Source organism: Opisthocomus hoazin, chromosome 1 (assembly GCF_030867145.1).
Source record: "Opisthocomus hoazin isolate bOpiHoa1 chromosome 1, bOpiHoa1.hap1, whole genome shotgun sequence".
NCBI lineage: Eukaryota > Metazoa > Chordata > Aves > Opisthocomiformes > Opisthocomidae > Opisthocomus > Opisthocomus hoazin.
The window spans coordinates 2,211,154-2,232,187 of record NC_134414.1 but is presented as its reverse complement, the minus strand read 5'-3'; the positions used below and the strand labels follow the sequence as shown (position 1 = coordinate 2,232,187).

Genomic DNA, 21,034 nt, shown 5'->3' with positions numbered 1-21,034 from the left:
TTCTATGATTCAAAGATTCTATGATTCAATGATTCAAAGATTCTATGATTCAATGATTCAATGATTCAAAGATTCTATGATTCCATGATTCAATGATTCTATGATTCTATGATTCAATGATTCAATGATTCAATGATTCTATGATTCTATGATTCAAAGATTCTATGATTCAATGATTCTATGATTCAATGATTCTATGATTCAATGATTCAATGATTCAATGATTCTATGATTCAATGATTCTATGATTCAATGATTCTATGATTCTATGATTCAAAGATTCTATGATTCCATGATTCAATGATTCCATGATTCAATGATTCTATGATTCAATGATTCTATGATTCCATGATTCCATGATTCAATGATTCCATGATTCAATGATTCTATGATTCAATGATTCTATGATTCAATGATTCAATGATTCAGTGATTCTATGATTCAATGATTCAATGATTCAATGATTCAATGATTCAGTGATTCTATGATTCTATGATTCAAAGATTCTATGATTCCATGATTCCATGATTCAATGATTCAATGATTCTATGATTCAATGATTCTATGATTCTATGATTCAATGATTCTATGATTCTATGATTCAAAGATTCCATGATTCCATGATTCCATGATTCTATGATTCAATGATTCAATGATTCAATGATTCTATGATTCAATGATTCTATGATTCAATGATTCAATGATTCAATGATTCTATGATTCAATGATTCTATGATTCAATGATTCAATGATTCTATGATTCTATGATTCAATGATTCAATGATTCAATGATTCAATGATTCTATGATTCTATGATTCTATGATTCTATAATTCTCACTTATGCGAGTAGAGCCCGTGCCTTTCTTATTTTAAAGGCTTAAATTCAGCGAGTTGAAGGGAGCAGCATACCTATAATTAAATGATGACTACTAACATCTCTCATTACTAGCTCTGCGGGAGCTAACGGGCTCCGAGCAACCCCAGCGGCGGTGGTTTGGCACTTATGGACATTCCTGACCTCCAAAAACTAACAATTTCTCCCTGGTTATTTAAAAAAACAACACAGATCCCTTGAATCCCTCCTCACACGTCTGAACCATGGCTCCAGGCCCGCCCCGCGCCCAGCCACCCCGGCCTACGTACATTGCATGGACATGGGAGACACGATCTCCTCGTCCAGGTCGTCCACGTCGTCGGTCATGATGAAGTGCGAGGGGTTGGGCCGCGGGGTGCCCACCCAGCCGGGGTCGATGTTGAGGGCGGAGGCCAGGGTGTGGATGCCCGGGTTGTTGACGATCTGGAAGCCGCAGAGCAGCTCGATCTGCTGCCAGCGATGCAGGCGCTCCCGCAGCGCGGCCGTCACTTCGCTCAGAGCTTGCCTGGAAGCAAAGTTCAGACACAGGGAAAATGGAGGGAGGGCAGGAAAAACACAGCGCGCGTTGTCCGCAACGTCGTACGCCGATTCCCCAGACATCGTCCACTCCAGGTTCAGGAACACAGGGATTGACAAAACAGCTACAGCAGATATGGGCCAGGGGGACAGGGCAAGGGGGAACGGCTCGAAGCTAAAAGAGGGCAGATGTAGATGAGATATTACAGAATCACAGAATCACAGAATAGTAGGGGTTGGAGGGGACCTCTGTGGGTCATCTAGTCCAACCCTCCTGCCGAAGCAGGGTCACCTACAGCAGGCTGCACAGGACCTTGTCCAGGCGGGTCTTGAATATCTCCAGAGAAGGAGACTCCACAACCTCCCTGGGCAGCCTGGGCCAGGGCTCCGTCACCCTCAGAGGGAAGAAGTTCTTCCTCATGTTCAGACGGAAGAAATTAGGAAGAAATTCTTCCCCATGAGGGTGGTGGAACACTGGAACAGGTTGCCCAGAGAAGCTGTGGCTGTCCCATCATTGGAAATGTTCAAGGCCAGGTTGGATGGAGCTCTGAGCACCCTGGGCTGGTGGAAGATGTCCCTGCTGATGGCAGGGGGGTTGGAACCAGATGAGGGCAGAGAGGAACGTGATGAGGTTCAACCAGGGCAAGGGCAGGGTCCTGCCCCTGGGGAGGAACAACCCCAGGCACCAGGACAGGCTGGGGCTGAGCTGCTGGAGAGCAGCTCTGCGGAGAGGGACTGGGAGTGCTGGGGGACGACAGGGTGACCATGAGCCAGCAGCGTGCCCTGGCTGCCCAGAAGGCCGATGGGATCCTGGGGTGCATGAGGAGGAGTGTGGGCAGCAGGGCGAGGGAGGTTCTCCTCCCCCTCTGCTCTGCCCTGGGGAGGCCCCATCTGCAGTGCTGGGTCCAGTGCTGGGCTCCCCAGTTCAAGAGAGATGAGGAGCTACTGGAGAGAGTCCAGCGGAGGGCTCTGAGGATGAGGAGGGGACTGGAGCATCTCTGCTACGAGGAGAGGCTGAGGGAGCTGGGCTTGTTCAGCCTGGAGAAGAGAAGGCTGAGAGGGGACCTTCGAAATGCCTCTAAATATCTGCAGGGTGGGGGTCAGGAGGCCGGGGCCAGACTCTTTCCAGTGGTGCCCAGCGACAGGACAAGGGGCAACGGGCACAAACTGGAGCAGAGGAAGCTCCAGCTGAACCCGAGGAAGAACTTCTTCCCTCTGAGGGTGCCGGAGCCCTGGCCCAGGCTGCCCAGGGAGGCTGTGGAGTCTCCTTCTCTGGAGATACTCAAGCCCCACCTGGACGCGGTGCTGTGCCCCCTGCTCTGGGTGACCCTGCTTGGGCAGGGGACTGGGCTGGGGGACCCCCAGAGCTCCCTGCCAACCCCACCATTCTGTGATTCTGTGATTCTGTGATTCTGTGATTCTGTGATCTTTAAGGTCCCTTCCAACCCAAACCATTCCATGATTCTATCTCCCGGGGTCATTGCTTAAGAACGCTGCAGCCTCCTGAATCCTCACCGTGACAGGACTTCCAATTGCTCTGCAGAACCGCAGTTTCTAGTTTGACACGGACAAAATTCAAAGGCTATCGATTAAAAGGAGCAAGCCCAACCCCAGCGAAAGGTCACAGAACCAGAGCTCAGCCAAACGAGCCCCAAGCGGCGGGACGGGCTGCAGGACGCCCGCGTCTGCGGGACGAGACGGGTGGCAGAGGCCGGCGGGGATGAGGGAAGGCGTCGCGCAGGTACTCACTTCGCAGTCAAGATTTTGTGATCGACGTCGTCCAGAGACGAGCTGTGAGCAACGTGAAACGTTCCAAACAGGGTGTTTCGCTTCTTTTTGATTTTTTCCGCCTGGAAGACAAACAGAAACAGGTCACGGGAAGAAGACGGCCTCCTGTGTCCTCCAGGCGAGGACGTCCTGGATGTGCTGGGGTAGAAATGGTCCACGCGGCCGACTGCACACACCCGAGCGGTGCGAACCGGGTTTTTACTGGAGGACGTTTTTCTCCCCAGCGTGGTGGGCGAGGGCTTTGCCAGCAGTGAGTGAGCAGCCCGTGGGTTCCAGGCTCCTCCTTGGCCCCTCTCCTCGTTTCCCCAGAGCCAGGGGCACCCACCCGGCTCCTCCCGCAGCGAGCGGCTCTCTCCAACCCTCGTTTTGTCTCTCCCACGAGCAAACCACCAAACAAACCCCGTTAGCACCCTGGGGTTGTTGGTTTGGGGAAAGTTTTTTTGTTTTGAGGCTGGGTTTTTTCCTCTTTTACTTTCCCTTTGTGGCACTGTATTAAAATATACAGCTTTATAATTTATAAAAATATATAATATATATTTTATATATAGAATATATATATATATATATATATATATAAGTCTTTTATATATAAAAGACTTCTAAAGAATGATGACTAATGATGTCCATGAATTGGTAGCTCTGCTGGAGCGGACAGGCTCCGAGCAACCCCAGCAGCGACGGTTCACAGCTCCCTGGTTCACACATCTGGTGGCATCACCTCCACCCTTACAAAAGATAAACCAGGGACGTGGACACGAGCAGCGACACAGCAAAAGGAAAACCATGGGAATATAAAAATGTATAAAAAACATATTAAGGCAGACTCTCCCTGTGCTGCCAGCCCTGCCTGCTGCGCGTGCCCACAGCAGCAAACACGTCGTGGCGGCTTCCCCGCAGCTTTGGGCTGGCACGGAGGACTCTGAACAAGGGGGAATACAGAAATGATTCATGGCCGCAGATCTCGGGTCAGGAATTCCGCTGCCTGCGCAGGTAAAAATCACCTGGAGTGGGGATTATGCTCGGTGTGTGCAACCCCCCCTGCCCACCGCCAGCAGGGACCCCGCGGAGGGGACCGCTCGCCGCACGCTCAGCCCCTGCTCACACCTCTGGGAAGCTCTGTGCTGCACTCAGAAAAATAAAAAATAGGCAGATTTAAGGCATTAAAAGGGGAATAAAGACGGTGAGGAGGAACCAGCTCTGCAGGTTCCATCCCCAAAACCTCTCCCCTGCGAGGGGAGGACCCGGAGAAGGCGCTGAGATTCTCACCCCTTCCTTGGCCACCAGCAGCTGCTTCTCGGCGTTCTGCTTCTTGATGTTGTAGTACTGGACCTCCACCTCGTGCGTCAGCTGGAGCCACTTCTGCAGGGCCTCGGGCGCAGCCCAGCTGCAGTGGGACTCCAGCTCCTTCTCCGCGTTCTTCAGAGCCATCCGCACCTGGGAGAGAACCGGCCGGCACGGCGTTGCAGCAGCGGCGGGGACAGCGTGCCCTCCCGCGAGGCCATCCCAACCGCGGGCTGCCGACCTGGCGCGCTGGAGGCACCGGAAAAGAGAAAACAAAGACCCCAAGCCACCTCGTCTTACTCGGGACAGGTGCCCAGCGACAGGAGAAGGGGCAATGGGATCTTCTCCAGAGGCCCCATCTGCAGTGCTGGGTCCAGTGCTGGGCTCCCCAGTTCAAGAAAGATGAGGAGCTACTGGAGAGAGTCCAGCGCAGGGCTGTGAGGATGAGGAGGGGACTGGAGCATCTCTGCTACAAGGAGAGGCTGAGGGAGCTGGGCTTGTTCAGCCTGGAGAAGAGAAGGCTGAGAGGGGACCTTCGAAATGCCTCTAAATATCTGCAGGGTGGGGGTCAGGAGGATGGGGCCAGACTCTTCCCAGTGGTGCCCAGCGACAGGACAAGGGGCAACGGGCACAAACTGGAGCAGAGGAAGCTCCAGCTGAACCCGAGGAAGAACTTCTTCCCTCTGAGGGTGACGGAGCCCTGGCCCAGGCTGCCCAGGGAGGCTGTGGAGTCTCCTTCTCTGGAGATATTCCAGCCCCGCCTGGCCGCGGTGCTGTGCCCCCTGCTCTGGGTGACCCTGCTTGGGCAGGGGGTTGGGCTGGGTGACCCACAGAGGTCCCTGCCAACCCCACCATGCTGGGATTCTGGGATTCTGTGGGACAGAGGCAGAGGTCGTTGGGAGGAGAGCTTGCCCAGGCAAGTGGTGAAGTCCTCATCCCTGGAGGGGTTCAAATACCGTGTGGACGTGGCACTTGGGCACATGGTTGAGCAGGCATGGTGGGGTTGGGTTGGTGGTTGGACCTGGTGACCTTAGAAGTGTTCTCCAGCCTTAATGACTCTGTGATCCTATGATTCTACTCTAAGATTTTATAGGTGGCACTGTGGGCCAGCATGAGGAGCGCAGCAGGGCAGCCGTCCAGCCCGACCGACCAGGCTGCTGCTGAGGTGACCACAACACCCAACAGCGCTTCCCCTCCGTCCTAACGGCGACCTCCTTGCTCAGAAGCTCCCAGCCACGGCGATGCTGTCCTGCCTCAGCACCCCAGCTCTCAGCTTCGTCTCCTTCTCTGGAGATATTCCAGCCCCGCATGGACACGGTGCTGTGCAGCCTGCTCTGGGTGACCCTGCTTGGGCAGGGGGTTGGGCTGGGGGACCCACAGAGGTCCCTTGCCAACCCCATCCATGCTGGGATTCTGGGATTCTAGAAATCTCTGCTGCCTGCTGCCAGGTCTGCAGAACCCCCAGATTCTCCTCCCGCGCCGGAACCGCCGACAGCGTGCTGCAGGCAATCGCCTTTTTTCTCCGCAGCTCCCGAGCCAAGCAGAGGGAGCTTGTCAGGAGACAACTTCCACACTGGAGCAAGATGATAAAAATATTTAGACACAAAACATGTGCTGCCTGGTCAGGAGAAGAAACGACACGCCTGGAATCAGCCGTTCCGGCAGCTTTCCGGGGGACTCAGCTCGCCCCCCCGCTCCGTCTCCTCCACACACCATCGGTTTGGGTTCCTCCACACGCTCACTTGTCTCGACGGAGATGGGAGCCATTACAAAATTAGAAGATAGTGGGTGATGAGCAAGTTGAAGATACCAAAACCTTACATAAAGGCATTTAGTGCTAGAGACCATCAGGAATTAACCCTTCTCTTCCATTGCAGGTGATGTGGAGGCACTTCTAGCCTGGCCTGACCCAGCTGAAGATGTCCCCGCTCGCTGCAGGGGGGTGGGTGGATGACCTCCAGAGGCCCCTTCCGACCCAAAGCATTCTACAATTCTATGACTGGAACAAACCCGAAGCCTGACAGCAGCCCTGCAAGCAGCCAACGTGTTCCACGCTGGAGCAAGCGATGGATGGTGCCTGCAGCCTGGAGCTGCTGCGATCCAGCGGTGGGGAGCAGGCTACCCCCCAGCCACAGCACCTCGAACCGCAGGAGGGGTACGCGTGGTCTTACGCTCTACAACAGCTACTGGAGAGAGCCCAGCGGAGGGCTGCGAGGATGAGGAGGGGACTGGAGAGCAGCTCTGCGGAGAGGGACCTGGGTGTCCTGGGGGACGACAAGGTGACCATGAGCCAGCAGCGTGCCCTGGGTGCCAAGAAGGCCGATGGGATCCTGGGGTGCATGAGGAGGAGTGTGGGCAGCAGGGCGAGGGAGGTTCTCCTGCCCCTCTGCTCTGCCCTGGGGAGGCCCCATCTGCAGTGCTGTGTCCAGTGCTGGGCTCCCCAGTTCAAGAGAGATGAGGAGCTGCTGGAGAGAGCCCAGCGCAGGGCTGCGAGGATGAGGAGGGGACTGGAGCATCTCTCCTACGAGGAGAGGCTGAGGGAGCTGGGCTTGTTCAGCCTGGAGAAGAGAAGGCTGAGAGGGGACCTTCGAAATGCCTCTAAATATCTGCAGGGTGGGGGTCAGGAGCACGGGGCCAGACTCTTCCCAGTGGTGCCCAGCGACAGGACAAGGGGCAACGGGCACAAACTGGAGCAGAGGAAGCTCCAGCTGAACCCGAGGAAGAACTTCTTCCCTCTGAGGGTGCCGGAGCCCTGGCCCAGGCTGCCCAGGGAGGCTGTGGAGTCTCCTTCTCTGGAGATATTCCAGCCCCGCCTGGCCGCGGTGCTGTGCCCCCTGCTCTGGGTGACCCTGCTTGGGCAGGGGGTGGGGCTGGGGGACCCCCAGAGGGCCCTGCCAACCCCCCCATGCTGGGATTCTGTGAACAGACCTTCTCGTCGTTAAAATAAAAGCCAGCCCTAAGCACCTTCAAGAGCTTTCACTGCCCCAGCAAGCGCCGGCCCCACCAACGCGGACCTTCTCCTGGAGAGGTCGGGCTGGGAGGAAAGGTCCAGCTCCGGCCCGGCCAGCTGCGCCGTCAGGGCATGTCCCAGTGCCACCGAGACCATGCCCGGACAGCGCCTGTCCCATTTTCCCTGCCCTTTCGGCCAGGTCTGGAAGCAGAGAGGCAGGAGGAGCGCGTCCCACCACCGGCGCCGGCTCTGCCCAACGCGCGCTGCCCACGTCCGCGTTGGCGGCCGCCCCAGCCGCAAGCGGGCAGGAGATACGCTTATTTTTTTGAAAAAAAAGATTGCTCAGGCTTGGATCTTTTCCCTCAACGTGTTATTCAACTCCGTCACGTCCCACCGAGTCTGGCACGGGCGTGATTTCCAGCAAGCCAAAGCCCCAGGACATCTGAAATCCCGTGTTTTAGCCCAGAGGTCATCTGCACATCCAGGAGAAGCCAGCAGGCACCGCGCAGAAGAGGTCCACCACTTCTAGCGTTTGGTCTCGGGGCGCACACCATTGCCTAAATCATCCTAAAAGCCACAAGCTCTGAATCGCAGCCCCCGGGAAGGTCTGGTTTGCCCCCTCTGACCCCAGCGGCACCAGGCACTGCCCCCACCGCGGGCAGAACCCCGACCGTGACCCGCAAGCGCCCGGGCTTTGGGAATACCAAGAACCAGCAGGCAGAAGATCTGCCAGTAGGTATCTGGGGTAGAGGAGTGCTCACAACATCTACGGGAACGATGCTTTTGGGTTGGACCAGATGACCCCCAGAGGTCCCTTCCAACCCCAACCATTCTGTGATTCTGTGAAGGTGGAAGGGAAGGGAAGCGGTGCAGAACAACAGCCAGGGACCAGTGTTTGAGAGGAGCCATCACGCCGCAGTGTCCACAACACAAACCCTCGGTGTCCACCACACAAACCCTCGGTGTCCACCACACAAACCCTTGGTGTCCACCACACAAACTCTTGGTGTCCACAACACAAGCTCTCGGTGTCCACCACACAAACTCTTGGTGTCCACAACACAAACCCTCTCGGCTCCGCGGGGGGATCAACCCAAACGGGAGCTGCTCTGGGTGTCTGCCTTCTCCTGGGGAGATTTGGAAGATCCCACATTGACTGCGAAGAGCAACCATCTCCAAAGCGAGGAACGCCCTCTGGGTCCGTGGCCCCGGCTGGCTCCGTGGTCTGGGGGAGGATGACCCAGCGAGGAGAGCGGAGCGGTACGAGGAACCCGGGATGGGAGAGCCGGCCGGAGCTCCCAGACCCTCCAATAGACCTTCTCCAAGGAAGGTCTTGTTTTAACGTTCCCTGGGACCCCGGACTATCTTCAACCCGGATGAGTTTCGTGGTCAGCGGGAGTGACTGGTTAATGTTGTCTGTGGTCTACAGCTCGCTGGGACGGTGATGGGGTTATGGTCACACAGTGTGGGTCAGGTGGGTAAAACCAGTACTCACCCCGTCAACGCAGCCCTCCCGAAGGCCGCTGAGAAACAACAGAGCCGTTAAGGTCACCTCGGGCTTTTTGGGTTTCTTAACAAACATAAAGTGGAGGGGGAAGGGGCAAGGATGAGACCCCCCCTGCCTTCTCCCAGAGCCAGGAGCAGGTTGGGGACATGGGCTCGGGGTCATGCGTCCCCTTCTAACGGCCCAACGAACTTCTGCGTGCGCATCCCAGAATGGAGCGTGGTGGCTCTGTGGAGAGGCCAGATGACCAGTGGAGGAGGAAGGACAGTGGGTCCGGCTGTCGGCATTCGAGGCGGGAGGGAAACCGGCCGGCTGCTGGCCATTCGCACGCCCCACGGCTCCCCGATCGCCCACGGCCCGGGGCACCGGTCCCTCCCTTGTTGGTGGAAACCCTACATTCATGGCTGGTCTTCTTGCCCGTCCTCCAAGGTGGTGGAAAAGACCGGGCACGGCCAGGCTGGGAGGACACGCTGACGGCCTCAGAATACCCACGGTGCTCGCCTGGCTCGCGCAGTTCTGGCTCACACAAATTCTGTTTAAACTGATCTACAACAAATATGGGGTTTTGAACCTGCTGAGGTTCAACCAGGGCAAGGGCAGGGTCCTGCAGCTGGGGAGGAACAACCCCAGGCACCAGTACAGGCTGGGGCGGCCCTGCTGGAGAGCAGCTCTGCGGGGAGGGACTGGGAGTGCTGGGGGACGACAGGGTGACCATGAGCCAGCAGCGTGCCCTGGGTGCCCAGAAGGCCAATGGGATCCTGGGGTGCATGAGGAGGAGTGTGGGCAGCAGGGCAAGGGAGGTTCTCCTGCACCTCTGCTCTGCCCTGGGGAGGCCCCATCTGCAGTGCTGGGTCCAGTGCTGGGCTCCCCAGTTCAAGAAAGATGAGGAGCTACTGGAGAGAGTCCAGTGGAGGGATGCGAGGATGAGGAGGGGACTGGAGCATCTCTGCTGCGAGGAGAGGCTGAGGGAGCTGGGCTTGTTCAGCCTGGAGAAGAGAAGGCTGCGAGGGGACCTTAGAAATGCCTCTAAATATCTGCAGGGTGGGGGTCAGGAGGACGAGGCCAGACTCTTTCCAGTGGTGCCCAGCGACAGGACAAGGGGCAACGGGCACAAACTAGAGCAGAGGAAGCTCCAGCTGAAGATGAGGAAGAACTTCTTCCCTCTGAGGGTGCCGGAGCCCTGGCCCAGGCTGCCCAGGGAGGCTGTGGAGTCTCCTTCTCTGGAGATATTCCAGCCCCGCCTGGATGTGGGTGCTGTGCCCCCTGCTCTGGGTGACCCTGCTTGGGCAGGGGGCTGGGCTGGGGGACCCCAGGGGTCCCTGCCAACCCCACCAGTCTGAGGTTCTGGGGTTCTGTCAGGCGTGCACTGCGAGGTGCACCTTGGGGACGTATTTTCCTGCCAGTCTCAATTTAAAAGTGATCGTTTGGAGACCTGAGTCTGAACTCTAACTCTGCTGTACGGATTCTAACCCAGTGCCAAACCTCCTGGGGAGGAAATTCTGTGATTATCAAATTCTCCTTTCCTTGGAAGGAAATTTCCTTTGTGCACCTCCCTGATCCCCAAGAAAACATGGTGAGCACAACCAAACTCCTCATCAATCTGTCCCAAACCTGGGAACAGATACAGGAGAACAAACCAAAGAGCTTCTGGTTTGGAGGGGGACTTGGGCGTGATGGGAGGGGGGCAGCGACAGGCCAAGCTCAACACCCCTCATCCACGGGGCACGCCGGGACGACGTGCGGTGGCAGCACATCGCTCTCCAGACAGCACCCATGGGGTCCCACCACCCTCGCACGAGGACCGGCACGGTGACGCGCACGGGGGACGCGTAACGTGGAGAAGCAGAAGGAACATTTGGATCTTCTCCTCCACCAAGGGGAGCGGGAGAGCACAGGCAGCAGAGCAGTGTTAGCAGAACATCACTAGATATCTCAGCAGGATGAAGCTGAGCGAGGAACTGCCCCGCTGGCTCATCCCATCTGTAGGTGCATCCATCTGGCAGGACCCTTACCTGCTCCAGCTCCTGCTCAGCGTATTTCTGCCTGCTCAGCTCGTTCTCCGTGCCCTCCCGCAGCTCGCGGAGCCGGTGAGCCTCCTGCTTGGCGATGCTGATCTCGTCTTGGAGCTTCTTCTCCAGGTGCACCTTCTCCACCTCCACCGAGCGATGCTCCTCCTGAGCCTTCTGCAGCCTGCAACACACAGAGACCAAGCGCCCAGTGTTGGGGTGCCGGGGACCCGGACACGGGGCACGGGATGGCCCGCTGCCACCCCGACCAGCCCTGCTCTTATTTACTCTGTGCTGATGCCAACAGAGATCTCTGCTGGAAAGTCAAGGAGAAAGTTCACCGTGCTCGGGAAGAAACTGAATTGTCAGCTCCACAGCCTCAACTTTATTTTGTTCATTAAATACTGGGTACGTTTTAGGGCTGCGAGGATGAGGAGGGACTGGAGCATCTCTGCTACGAGGAGAGGCTGAGGGAGCTGGGCTTGTTCAGCCTGGAGAAGAGAAGGCTGCGAGGGGACCTTCGAAATGCCTCTAAATATCTGCAGGGTGGGGGTCAGGAGGACGGGGCCAGACTCTTTCCAGTGGTGCCCAGCGACAGGACAAGGGGCAACGGGCACAAACTGGAGCAGAGGAAGCTCCAGCTGAACCCGAGGAAGAACTTCTTCCCTCTGAGGGTGACGGAGCCCTGGCCCAGGCTGCCCAGGGAGGCTGTGGAGTCTCCTTCTCTGGAGATATTCCAGCCCCGGCTGGACACGGTGCTGTGCCCCCTGCTCTGGGTGACCCTGCTTGGGCAGGGGGTTGGGCTGGGTGACCCCCAGAGGGTCCTGCCAGCCCCCCCATGCTGGGATCCTGGGATTCAACCCCAGCTGTGCCCAGTTTCCAGAACACGCGCTTCAGCTTCTGGATGGAGCACCAGGCAGCGCGGGGGCCCCCGCTGCCAGAACCCGGGTGCAGGAACCGCACGGTCCCGCCTCTGGAACACGAACTTCTCTCCCAAAAGTCTCAGTTGTCACAGCTTGAGATAAACCCATAAAACTTGGACAAACCAACACTGTACAAGCAGCAGAGGCAACGCTATTTTTAACCCAGCCCAAACTGAGGAAATTCCTGTTTTCTGCCTCAAGAGCCAAGCTCTGCTCCCCAGCGAGACCAACCCCACCTGCCTGGCCCAGGCAGCTTCGCCACGGGTCGGTGGGATTTTGGATGTCTACACCGATGCTACCAGCAACGCCTGCGAGGTCAGCAAAGCATCAGCTCACCCAGCAGCAGCAGCTTGCAGCAGACAGGCCATCCAGCGAGACCTGGGCAGGCCGGAGAGCTGGGCAGAGAGGAACCTGATGAGGTTCAACCAGGGCAAGGGAAGGGTCCTGCCCCTGGGGAGGAACAACCCCAGGCACCAGGACAGGCTGGGGCTGAGCTGCTGGAGAGCAGCTCTGTGGAGAGGGACTGGGAGTGTTGGGGGACGACAGGGTGACCATGAGCCAGCAGCGTGCCCTGGGTGCCAAGAAGGCCGATGGGACCCTGGGGTGCATGAGGAGGAGTGTGGGCAGCAGTGTGAGGGAGGTTCTCCTGCCCCTCTGCTCTGCCCTGGGGAGGCCCCATCTGCAGTGCTGGGTCCAGTGCTGGGCTCCCCAGTTCAAGAGAGATGAGGAGCTACTGGAGAGAGTCCAGTGCAGGGCTGCGAGGATGAGGAGGGGACTGGAGCATCTCTGCTACGAGGAGAGGCTGAGGGAGCTGGGCTTGTTCAGCCTGGAGAAGAGAAGGCTGAGAGGGGACCTTCGAAATGCCTCTAAATATCTGCAGGGTGGGGGTCAGGAGGGTGGGGCCAGACTCTTTCCAGTGGTGCCCAGCGACAGGACAAGGGGCAACGGGCACAAACTGGAGCAGAGGAAGCTCCAGCTGAACATGAGGAAGAACTTCTTCCCTCTGAGGGTGCCGGAGCCCTGGCCCAGGCTGCCCAGGGAGGCTGTGGAGTCTCCTTCTCTGGAGATATTCCAGCCCCGTCTGGACAAGGTCTTCTACAACCCACTGTAGGTGACCCTGCTTCGGCAGGAGGTTTGGACTGGATGACCCACAGAGGTCCCTTCCAACCCCGAACATTCTGTGATTCTGTGATCTCTCCTACGAGGAGAGGCTGAGGGAGCTGGGCTTGTTCAGGCTGAAGAAGAGAAGGCTGAGAGGGGACCTTCGAAATGCCTCTAAATATCTGCACGGTGGGGGTCAGGAGGATGGGGCCAGACTCTTTCCAGTGGTGCCCAGCGACAGGACAAGGGGCAACGGGCACGAACTGGAGCAGAGGAAGCTCCAGCCTGGACGGGCTGGACTCTCATCAGCCCTGATGTTGGCTCTCATCTCGGAAAAGGCTCGTTTTTAATTTACAGCTCTGCTGAGAACCTCGAGTGTTTTTCTTCCCAATTTAACGAGGCTCTTGCCAAGACATTCCAAGCTGTCAGATAAACCCACGCTCTCTGCCCTGTGCACCAGTGCTAAAGCTCTTCCATACTAGGGCCGTCAGAATCCCAAACCACCCAAGTGTCTCTGCTTAAAGGAGAACTTCCCCTATCACAGAATCACAGAATAGTAGGGGTTGGCAGGGACCTCTGTGGGTCACCCAGTCCAACCCCCTGCCCAAGCAGGGTCACCCAGAGCAGGCTGCACAGGACCTTGTCCAGGCGGGGCTGGAATATCTCCAGAGAAGGAGACTCCACAGCCTCCCTGGGCAGCCTGGGCCAGGGCTCCGTCACCCTCAGAGGGAAGAAGTTCTTCCTCATGTTCAGCTGGAACTTCCTGTGCCTCAGTTTGTGCCCGTTGCCCCTTGTCCTGTCGCTGGGCACCACTGGAAAGAGTCTGGCCCCATCCTCCTGACCCCCACCCTGCAGATATTTGTAGGCATTTATAAGGTCCCCTCGCAGCCTTCTCTTCTCCAGGCTGAACAAGCCCAGTTCCCTCAGCCTCTCCTCATAGCAGAGATGCTCCAGTCCCCTCCTCATCCTCGCAGCCCTTCACTGGACTCTCTCCAGTAGCTCCTCATCTCTCTTGAACTGGGGAGCCCAGAACTGGACACAGTACTCCAGATGGGGCCTCACCAGGGCAGTGTAGAGGGGAAGGAGAACCTCCCTCGTCCTACTGGCCACACTCTTCTTGATGCACCCCAGGATCCCATTGGCCTTCTTGGCACCCAGGGCACGCTGCTGGCTCATGGTTAACCTGTTGTCTACCAGGACACCCAGGTCCCTCTCCGCAGATGATGCAGAATGGAAGGAATATTATCCTTAGGACAATTCTTACCTTTGCATCTTCCCTGATTACTGTTTTTTCCTGGCAGCAGAGCCCACATTTTCTTATGTTGTTTATGGACAAAGCCACTTCTTGTCTGCACATTCCCATCCCAAGCCAGCCGACGGAGCCACGCCGGCTTCACAAGCATCGAGTTCCACCAGACAAAGCGCCTTCAGAGCTGGACTTGTAACGAGGGCAAGCAGTCGAGGTCCATCCGGGGGCTTCACGACTCAGCACAAATCCAAAACACAGCCTCATACCAGCTACTGTGAAGAAAATCAACTCCACCCCAGCTGAAACCAGCACAGATCTTCAATGCAGTCAGTAGATCTTCAGCACAGATCTTCACAGAACCTTCAGGCATCAGTAGGATGTACCAAGACATCAACTTTTTTAGCTTCATGCACCATTTAATTTACTGGAAAATGTCACTGCTGAAGGATGTTCTCAAAGGTATTCTGAGGATGAGCAAAAATAATTGGCTCTTGGTATCGATCTCCCTTTCCCACCTCCTGCCGAGCCTATCAGAGCTGCTCCTCAAACGACAGCGCCAACAGTTGGCAGGCAACCGAACGCATCGCGTGGCTTCTGGAGGTCTGTTCAGCACCCAGGTTCAAGAAGCCAGGAAAGAGGTTACTTCAAGCTCTAGAAAAGAAATTTCCGAGCAGAACTTCTGAACAACTTCACAGAATGGTAGGGGTTGGAAGGGACCTCTGTGGGTCATCTAGTCCAACCCTCCTGGCGAAGCAGGGTCACCCAGAGCAGGCTGCACAGGATCTTGTCCAGATGGGTCTTGAAGATCTCCAGAGAAGGGGACTCCACAGCCCCTCTGGGCAGCCTGGGCCAGGGCTCCGTCACCCTCAGAGGGAAGAAGTTCTTCCTCGGGTTCAGCTGGAGCTTCCTCTGCTCCAGTTTGTGCCCATTGCCCCTTGTCCTGTCGCTGGGCACCACTGGAAAGAGTCTGGCCCCGTCCTCCTGACACCCACCCTTGAGATATTTATAAGCATATATTAGGTCCCCTCACAGCCTTCTCTTCTTCAGGCTGAAGAACTTCTACACAAGACCATGGAACTGGTGCTGCTCGTAGTTTCTGCTGCTTCTACAGTGGCTGAGGACCACAGGGGAACCTTCCTGGGGCGTGAGGATGAAGAAGTGAAGGCGCATTCCCCTCTTCCGCGGAGAATCAGACCGATCCTGCGCCAAGTGGCCCCACCAGGTCCACAACTCACCTCCCGCTTCTTGAGCTGCAGCTCCGTGCCCTCTGCAGAGGACAAGCCCTCCCAGCTGCACACCCAGCAGAAACACCGCAAGCTGCTCCAGCTTCAGACTCCAGCCACGCTCGGTACACGCGGTGCTGTGCTTCTTCCTCTCCGGCTTCAGAGCATTACCTGAACTTCCCAGGTCCATCTACTCGCTCGCGTGGCTCTGCCCTCGGCAGCAGATGCCAAGGTCATTCCCCGCACGGCACATTCACAGCAGCCGGCGTTTGGACCTCTGGTGTGACCTGCTCTGCTGCAGCACCCACCAGAGACCTCCTGCCCTGGGCACGGCTCTGCTGCTCCAGGAGGTGGACGTTGAGAAGGAACCCCTGTGTCCTTCTGGCTGTAGACAAAAAGATCTTTTCCTCCGGGCTATGCCCAGCCTAGAAGGTGAAATCACACACGGCTTGGTGAGATCAGCTGTGGGCTGGAGCTGGCCACTTGGCAGGCAGAGAGGAAACACCCCACGTATCACTACAGGCTTGGGGTGACCTGCTGGAGAGCAGCTCTGTGGAGAGGGACCTGGGTGTCCTGGGGGACGACAGGGTGACCATGAGCCAGCAGCGTGCCCTGGGTGCCAAGAAGGCCAATGGGATCCTGGGGTGCATGAGGAGGAGTGTGGCCAGCAGGGCAAGGGAGGTTCTCCTGCACCTCTGCTCTGCCCTGGGGAGGCCCCATCTGCAGTGCTGGGTCCAGTGCTGGGCTCCCCAGTTCAAGAAAGATGAGGAGCTACTGGAGAGAGTCCAGTGGAGGGATGCGAGGATGAGGAGGGGACTGGAGCATCTCTGCTATGAGGAGAGGCTGAGGGAGCTGGGCTTGTTCAGCCTGGAGAAGAGAAGGCTGCGAGGGGACCTTCGAAATGCCTCTAAATATCTGCAGGGTGGGGGTCAGGAGGACGGGGCCAGACTCTTTCCAGTGGTGCCCAGCGACAGGACAAGGGGCAACGGGCACAAACTGGAGCAGAGGAAGCTCCAGCTGAACCCGAGGAAGAACTTCTTCCCTCTGAGGGTGCCGGAGCCCTGGCCCAGGCTGCCCAGGGAGGCTGTGGAGTCTCCTTCTCTGGAGATATTCCAGCCCCGCCTGGACAAGGTCCTGTGCCCCCTGCTCTGGGTGACCCTGCTTGGGCAGGGGGCTGGGCTGGGTGACCCACAGAGGTCCCTGCCAGCCCCACCATGCTGGGGTTCTGTGAAACGGAGCGTGTCTCCAAGCCAGAAAGCAAGCAGGTCACGTCTCTGCGCTGCTGCCAGGGCAACGTGCCCAGCCTGCCAGCACCCGGCCGCTCTCTCAGATGTTTGCTCCCCGCACAGACGCCAACTGACGCCATCACACGCGGAGAAGAAAGGCTTTCCAGCGACGCTCACGTGCAGGACCGCTCCCTGAAGGCTCTCACGCGCACGTCAGCAAGAAGTCGCTCTGGTGGGTACGTCGTACGGCTGCTTTAAGAAGTCTCCACGGCTCCAGCACGTAGCCCAAGCACCCAAAGTTCAGATATTCATATTTAATGCTCCAAAATTATTTATTGTTTTCATTCTTCCCCAGGAACACTCCTGGATGGAGGTATCACCGCGCAGGCAGGGACGCACGGGTGCTCAAAGCCTTCGAGAGGGGCTGTGCGGCTCCTCTGACCCCTTCCACCGCTTCAGCGTGCTCTTCCTCATCAAAAGCCAGGGTGAAACAACCTGATGAGCTCCTTTCAGGGGCTCGTCTTCCCTTCTGGGTCCAGATCTACGCTCTGATTTTGGGGGTGGGGATCCTGATACACCTTCAGTGTGAGTCAACTGGGAGTGGAAGCCACCGTGCCCCGCTCCTCCACAATTAAAGGTGGTAAATAAATAGGAGATACCCGTCTGGAGGAAGATAACGCACTCAAAAGGCAGAGGAACCGCTGCTGAGGGCAGCAGGAGCGCTCCCACCCGTTCTGCTCTGTTGGATGTTCTGCTCCTTCAAGCAGCGAAGTTCTGGGTGTGGGAGCAGAGCTCTTGTGCCAATGGCAGCAGAACTCAACAGAGCCAGGTCTCCCCAGAGACCCAACAGAGCCAGGTCTCTCCAGAAACCCAATGGAGCCAGGTCTCTCCAGAAACACAACAGAGTCAGGTCTCTCCAGAAACCCAACAGAGCCAGGTCTCTCCAGAGACCCAACGGAGCCAGGTCTCTCCAGAAACCCAACAGAGCCAGGTCTCCCCAGAAACCCAACGGAGCCAGGTCTCTCCAGAGACCCAGCAGAGCCAGGTCTCTCCAGAAACCCAACAGAGCCAGGTCTCTCCAGAGACTCAACAGAGCCAGGTCTCTCCAGAGACCCAAAGGAGCCAGGTCTCCCCAGAGACCCAACAGAGCCAGGTCTCTCCAGAAACCCAATGGAGCCAGGTCTCTCCAGAAACACAACAGAGTCAGGTCTCTCCAGAAACCCAACAGAGCCAGGTCTCTCCAGAGACCCAACGGAGCCAGGTCTCTCCAGAAACCCAACAGAGCCAGGTCTCCTCAGAGACCCTAACGAGCCAGGTCTCCCCAGAAACCCAACAGAGCCAGGTCTCCCCAGAAACCCAACAGAGCCAGGTCTCTCCAGAAACCCAACAGAGCCAGGTCTCCCCAGAAACCCAACGGAGCCAGGTCTCTCCAGAAACCCAACAGAGCCAGGTCTCCTCAGAGACCCAAACGAGCCAGGTCTCCCCAGAAACCCAAAGGAGCCAGGTCTCCCCAGAAACCCAACGGAGCCAGGTCTCTCCAGAAACCCAACGGAGCCAGGTCTCTCCAGAGACCCAACAGAGCCAGGTCTCTCCAGAAACCCAACGGAGCCAGGTCTCTCCAGAAACACAACAGAGTCAGGTCTCTCCAGAAACCCAACAGAGCCAGGTCTCCCCATAAACCCAACGGAGCCAGGTCTCTCCAGAAACCCAACAGAGCCAGGTCTCTCCAGTAACCCAATGGAGCCAGGTCTCCCCAGAAACCCAATGGAGCCAGGTCTCTCCAGAGACCCAGCAGAGCCAGGTCTCTCCAGAAACCCAACAGAGCCAGGTCTCTCCAGAAACTCAACAGAACCAGGTCTCTCCAGAAACCCAACAGAGCCAGGTCTCTCCAGTAACCCAACAGAGCCAGGTCTCTCCAGAGACCCAATGGAGCCAGGTCTCTCCAGAGACCCAATGGAGCCAGGTCTCCCCAGAGACCCAAACGAGCCAGGTCTCCCCAGAAACCCAACAGAGCCAGGTCTCTCCAGAAACCCAACAGAGCCAGGTCTCCCCAGAAACCCAGCGGAGTCAGGTCTCTCCAGTAACCCAATGGAGCCAGGTCTCCCCAGAAACCCAACGGAGCCAGGTCTCTCCAGAGACCCGGCAGAGCCAGGTCTCTCCAGAAACCCAACAGAGCCAGGTCTCTCCAGAAACTCAACAGAACCAGGTCTCTCCAGAAACCCAACAGAGCCAGGTCTCCCCATAAACCCAACAGAGCCAGGTCTCTCCAGAGACCCAACGGAGCCAGGTCTCTCCAGAAACCCAACGGAGCCAGATCTCCCCAGAAACCCAGCGGAGCCAGGTCTCCCCAGAAACCCAACGGAGCCAGGTCTCCCCAGAAACCCAACAGAGCCAGGTCTCTCCAGTAACCCAACGGAGCCAGGTCTCCCCAGAAACCCAATGGAGCCAGGTCTCTCCAGAAACCCAGCGGAGCCAGGTCTCCCCAGAGACCCAGCGGAGCCAGGTCTCTCCAGAAACCCAGCGGAGCCAGGTCTCCCCAGAAACCCAGCGGAGCCAGGTCTCCCCAGAAACCCAACGGAGCCAGGTCTCTCCAGAAACCCAACAGAGCTGGGTCTCTCCAGTAACCCAATGGAGCCAGGTCTCTCCAGAGACCCAGCGGAGTCAGGTCTCTCCAGAGACCCAACAGAGCCAGGTCTCTCCAGAAACCCAACGGAGCCAGGTCTCCCCAGAGACCCAGCGGAGCCAGGTCTCTCCAGAGACCCAACGGAGCCAGGTCTCTCCGAAAACCCAACGGAGCCACGTCTCCCCAGAGACCCAACAGAGCCAGGTCTCTCCAGAAACCCAACAGAGCCAGGTCTCCCCAGAAACCCAGCGGAGCCAGGTCTCTCCAGTAACCCAATGGAGCCAGGTCTCCCCAGAAACCCAACGGAGCCAGGTCTCTCCAGAGACCCAGCAGAGCCAGGTCTCTCCAGAAACCCAACAGAGCCAGGTCTCTCCAGAAACTCAACAGAGCCAGGTCTCTCCAGAAACCCAACAGAGCCAGGTCTCCCCATAAACCCAACAGAGCCAGGTCTCTCCAGAGACCCAACGGAGCCAGGTCTCCCCAGAAACCCAACGGAGCCAGATCTCCCCAGAAACCCAGCGGAGCCAGGTCTCCCCAGAAACCCAGCGGAGCCAGGTCTCTCCAGTAACCCAACGGAGCCAGGTCTCCCCAGAAACCCAATGGAGCCAGGTCTCCCCAGAGACCCAGCGGAGCCAGGTCTCTCCAGAAACCCAGCGGAGCCAGGTCTCCCCAGAAACCCAGCGGAGCCAGGTCTCCCCAGAAACCCAACGGAGCCAGGTCTCTCCAGAAACCCAACAGAGCCAGGTCTCTCCAGTAACCCAATGGAGCCAGGTCTCCCCAGAAACCCAACGGAGCCAGGTCTCTCCAGAGACCCAGCAGAGCCAGGTCTCTCCAGAAACCCAACAGAGCCAGGTCTCTCCAGAAACTCAACAGAACCAGGTCTCTCCAGAAACTCAACAGAGCCAGGTCTCCCCATAAACCCAACAGAGCCAGGTCTCTCCAGAGACCCAACGGAGCCAGGTCTCCCCAGAAATCCAACGGAGCCAGATCTCCCCAGAAACCCAGCGGAGCCAGGTCTCTCCAGAGACCCAATGGAGCCAGGTCTCCCCAGAAACCCAAAGGAGCCAGGTCTCCCCAGAAACCCAACAGAGCCAGATCTCCCCAGAAACCCAGCGGAGCCAGGTCTCTCCAGTAACCCAACGGAGCCAGGTCTCCCCAGAAACCCAATGGAGCCAGGTCTCCCCAGAGACCCAACGGAGCCAGGTCTCTCCAGTAACCCAGCAGAGCCAGGTCTCCCCAGAAACCCAACGGAGCCAGGTCTCTCCAGAAACCCAACAGAGCCAGGTCTTTCCAGAAACCCAACGGAGCCAGGTCTCTCCAGAAACCCAGCAGAGCCAGGTCTCCCCAGAAACCCAATGGAGCCAGGTCTCTCCAGAAACCCAACAGAGCCAGGACTCCCCAGAGACCCAACGGAGCCAGGTCTCTCCAGAAACCCAACAGAGCCAGGTCTCCCCAGAAACCCAGCGGAGCCAGGTCTCTCCAGTAACCCAATGGAGCCAGGTCTCCCCGAAAACCCAACGGAGCCAGGTCTCTCCAGAGACCCAGCAGAGCCAGGTCTCTCCAGAAACCCAAACGGGCCAGGTCTCTCCAGAAACCCAACAGAGCCAGGTCTCTCCAGAAACCCAACAGAGCCAGGTCTCCCCATAAACGCAACAGAGCCAGGTCTCTCCAGAGACCCAACGGAGCCAGGTCTCCCCAGAAACCCAACGGAGCCAGATCTCCCCAGAAACCCAATGGAGCCAGGTCTCCCCAGAAACCCAAAGGAGCCA

At 57.5% G+C, this 21,034-nt stretch overlaps 1 protein-coding gene across 7 annotated transcripts in view; it reads right to left on the bottom strand.

The window, feature by feature from the left end:
* The window catches only part of STIM1 (stromal interaction molecule 1), an 89,793-nt gene that overhangs the window by 20,231 nt on the left and 48,528 nt on the right, over positions 1 to 21,034 (bottom strand). For all 7 annotated transcript variants that reach the window (XM_075414278.1, XM_075414303.1, XM_075414294.1 and 4 more), the window contains 4 exons: positions 10,927 to 11,104; positions 4,446 to 4,613; positions 3,141 to 3,241; positions 1,145 to 1,380 (listed from right to left, as the gene is read on the bottom strand). In XM_075414278.1, the coding sequence (XP_075270393.1) occupies positions 1,145 to 1,380; positions 3,141 to 3,241; positions 4,446 to 4,613; positions 10,927 to 11,104 (683 nt within the window). The remainder of the gene's footprint in view (positions 1 to 1,144; positions 1,381 to 3,140; positions 3,242 to 4,445; positions 4,614 to 10,926; positions 11,105 to 21,034) is intronic.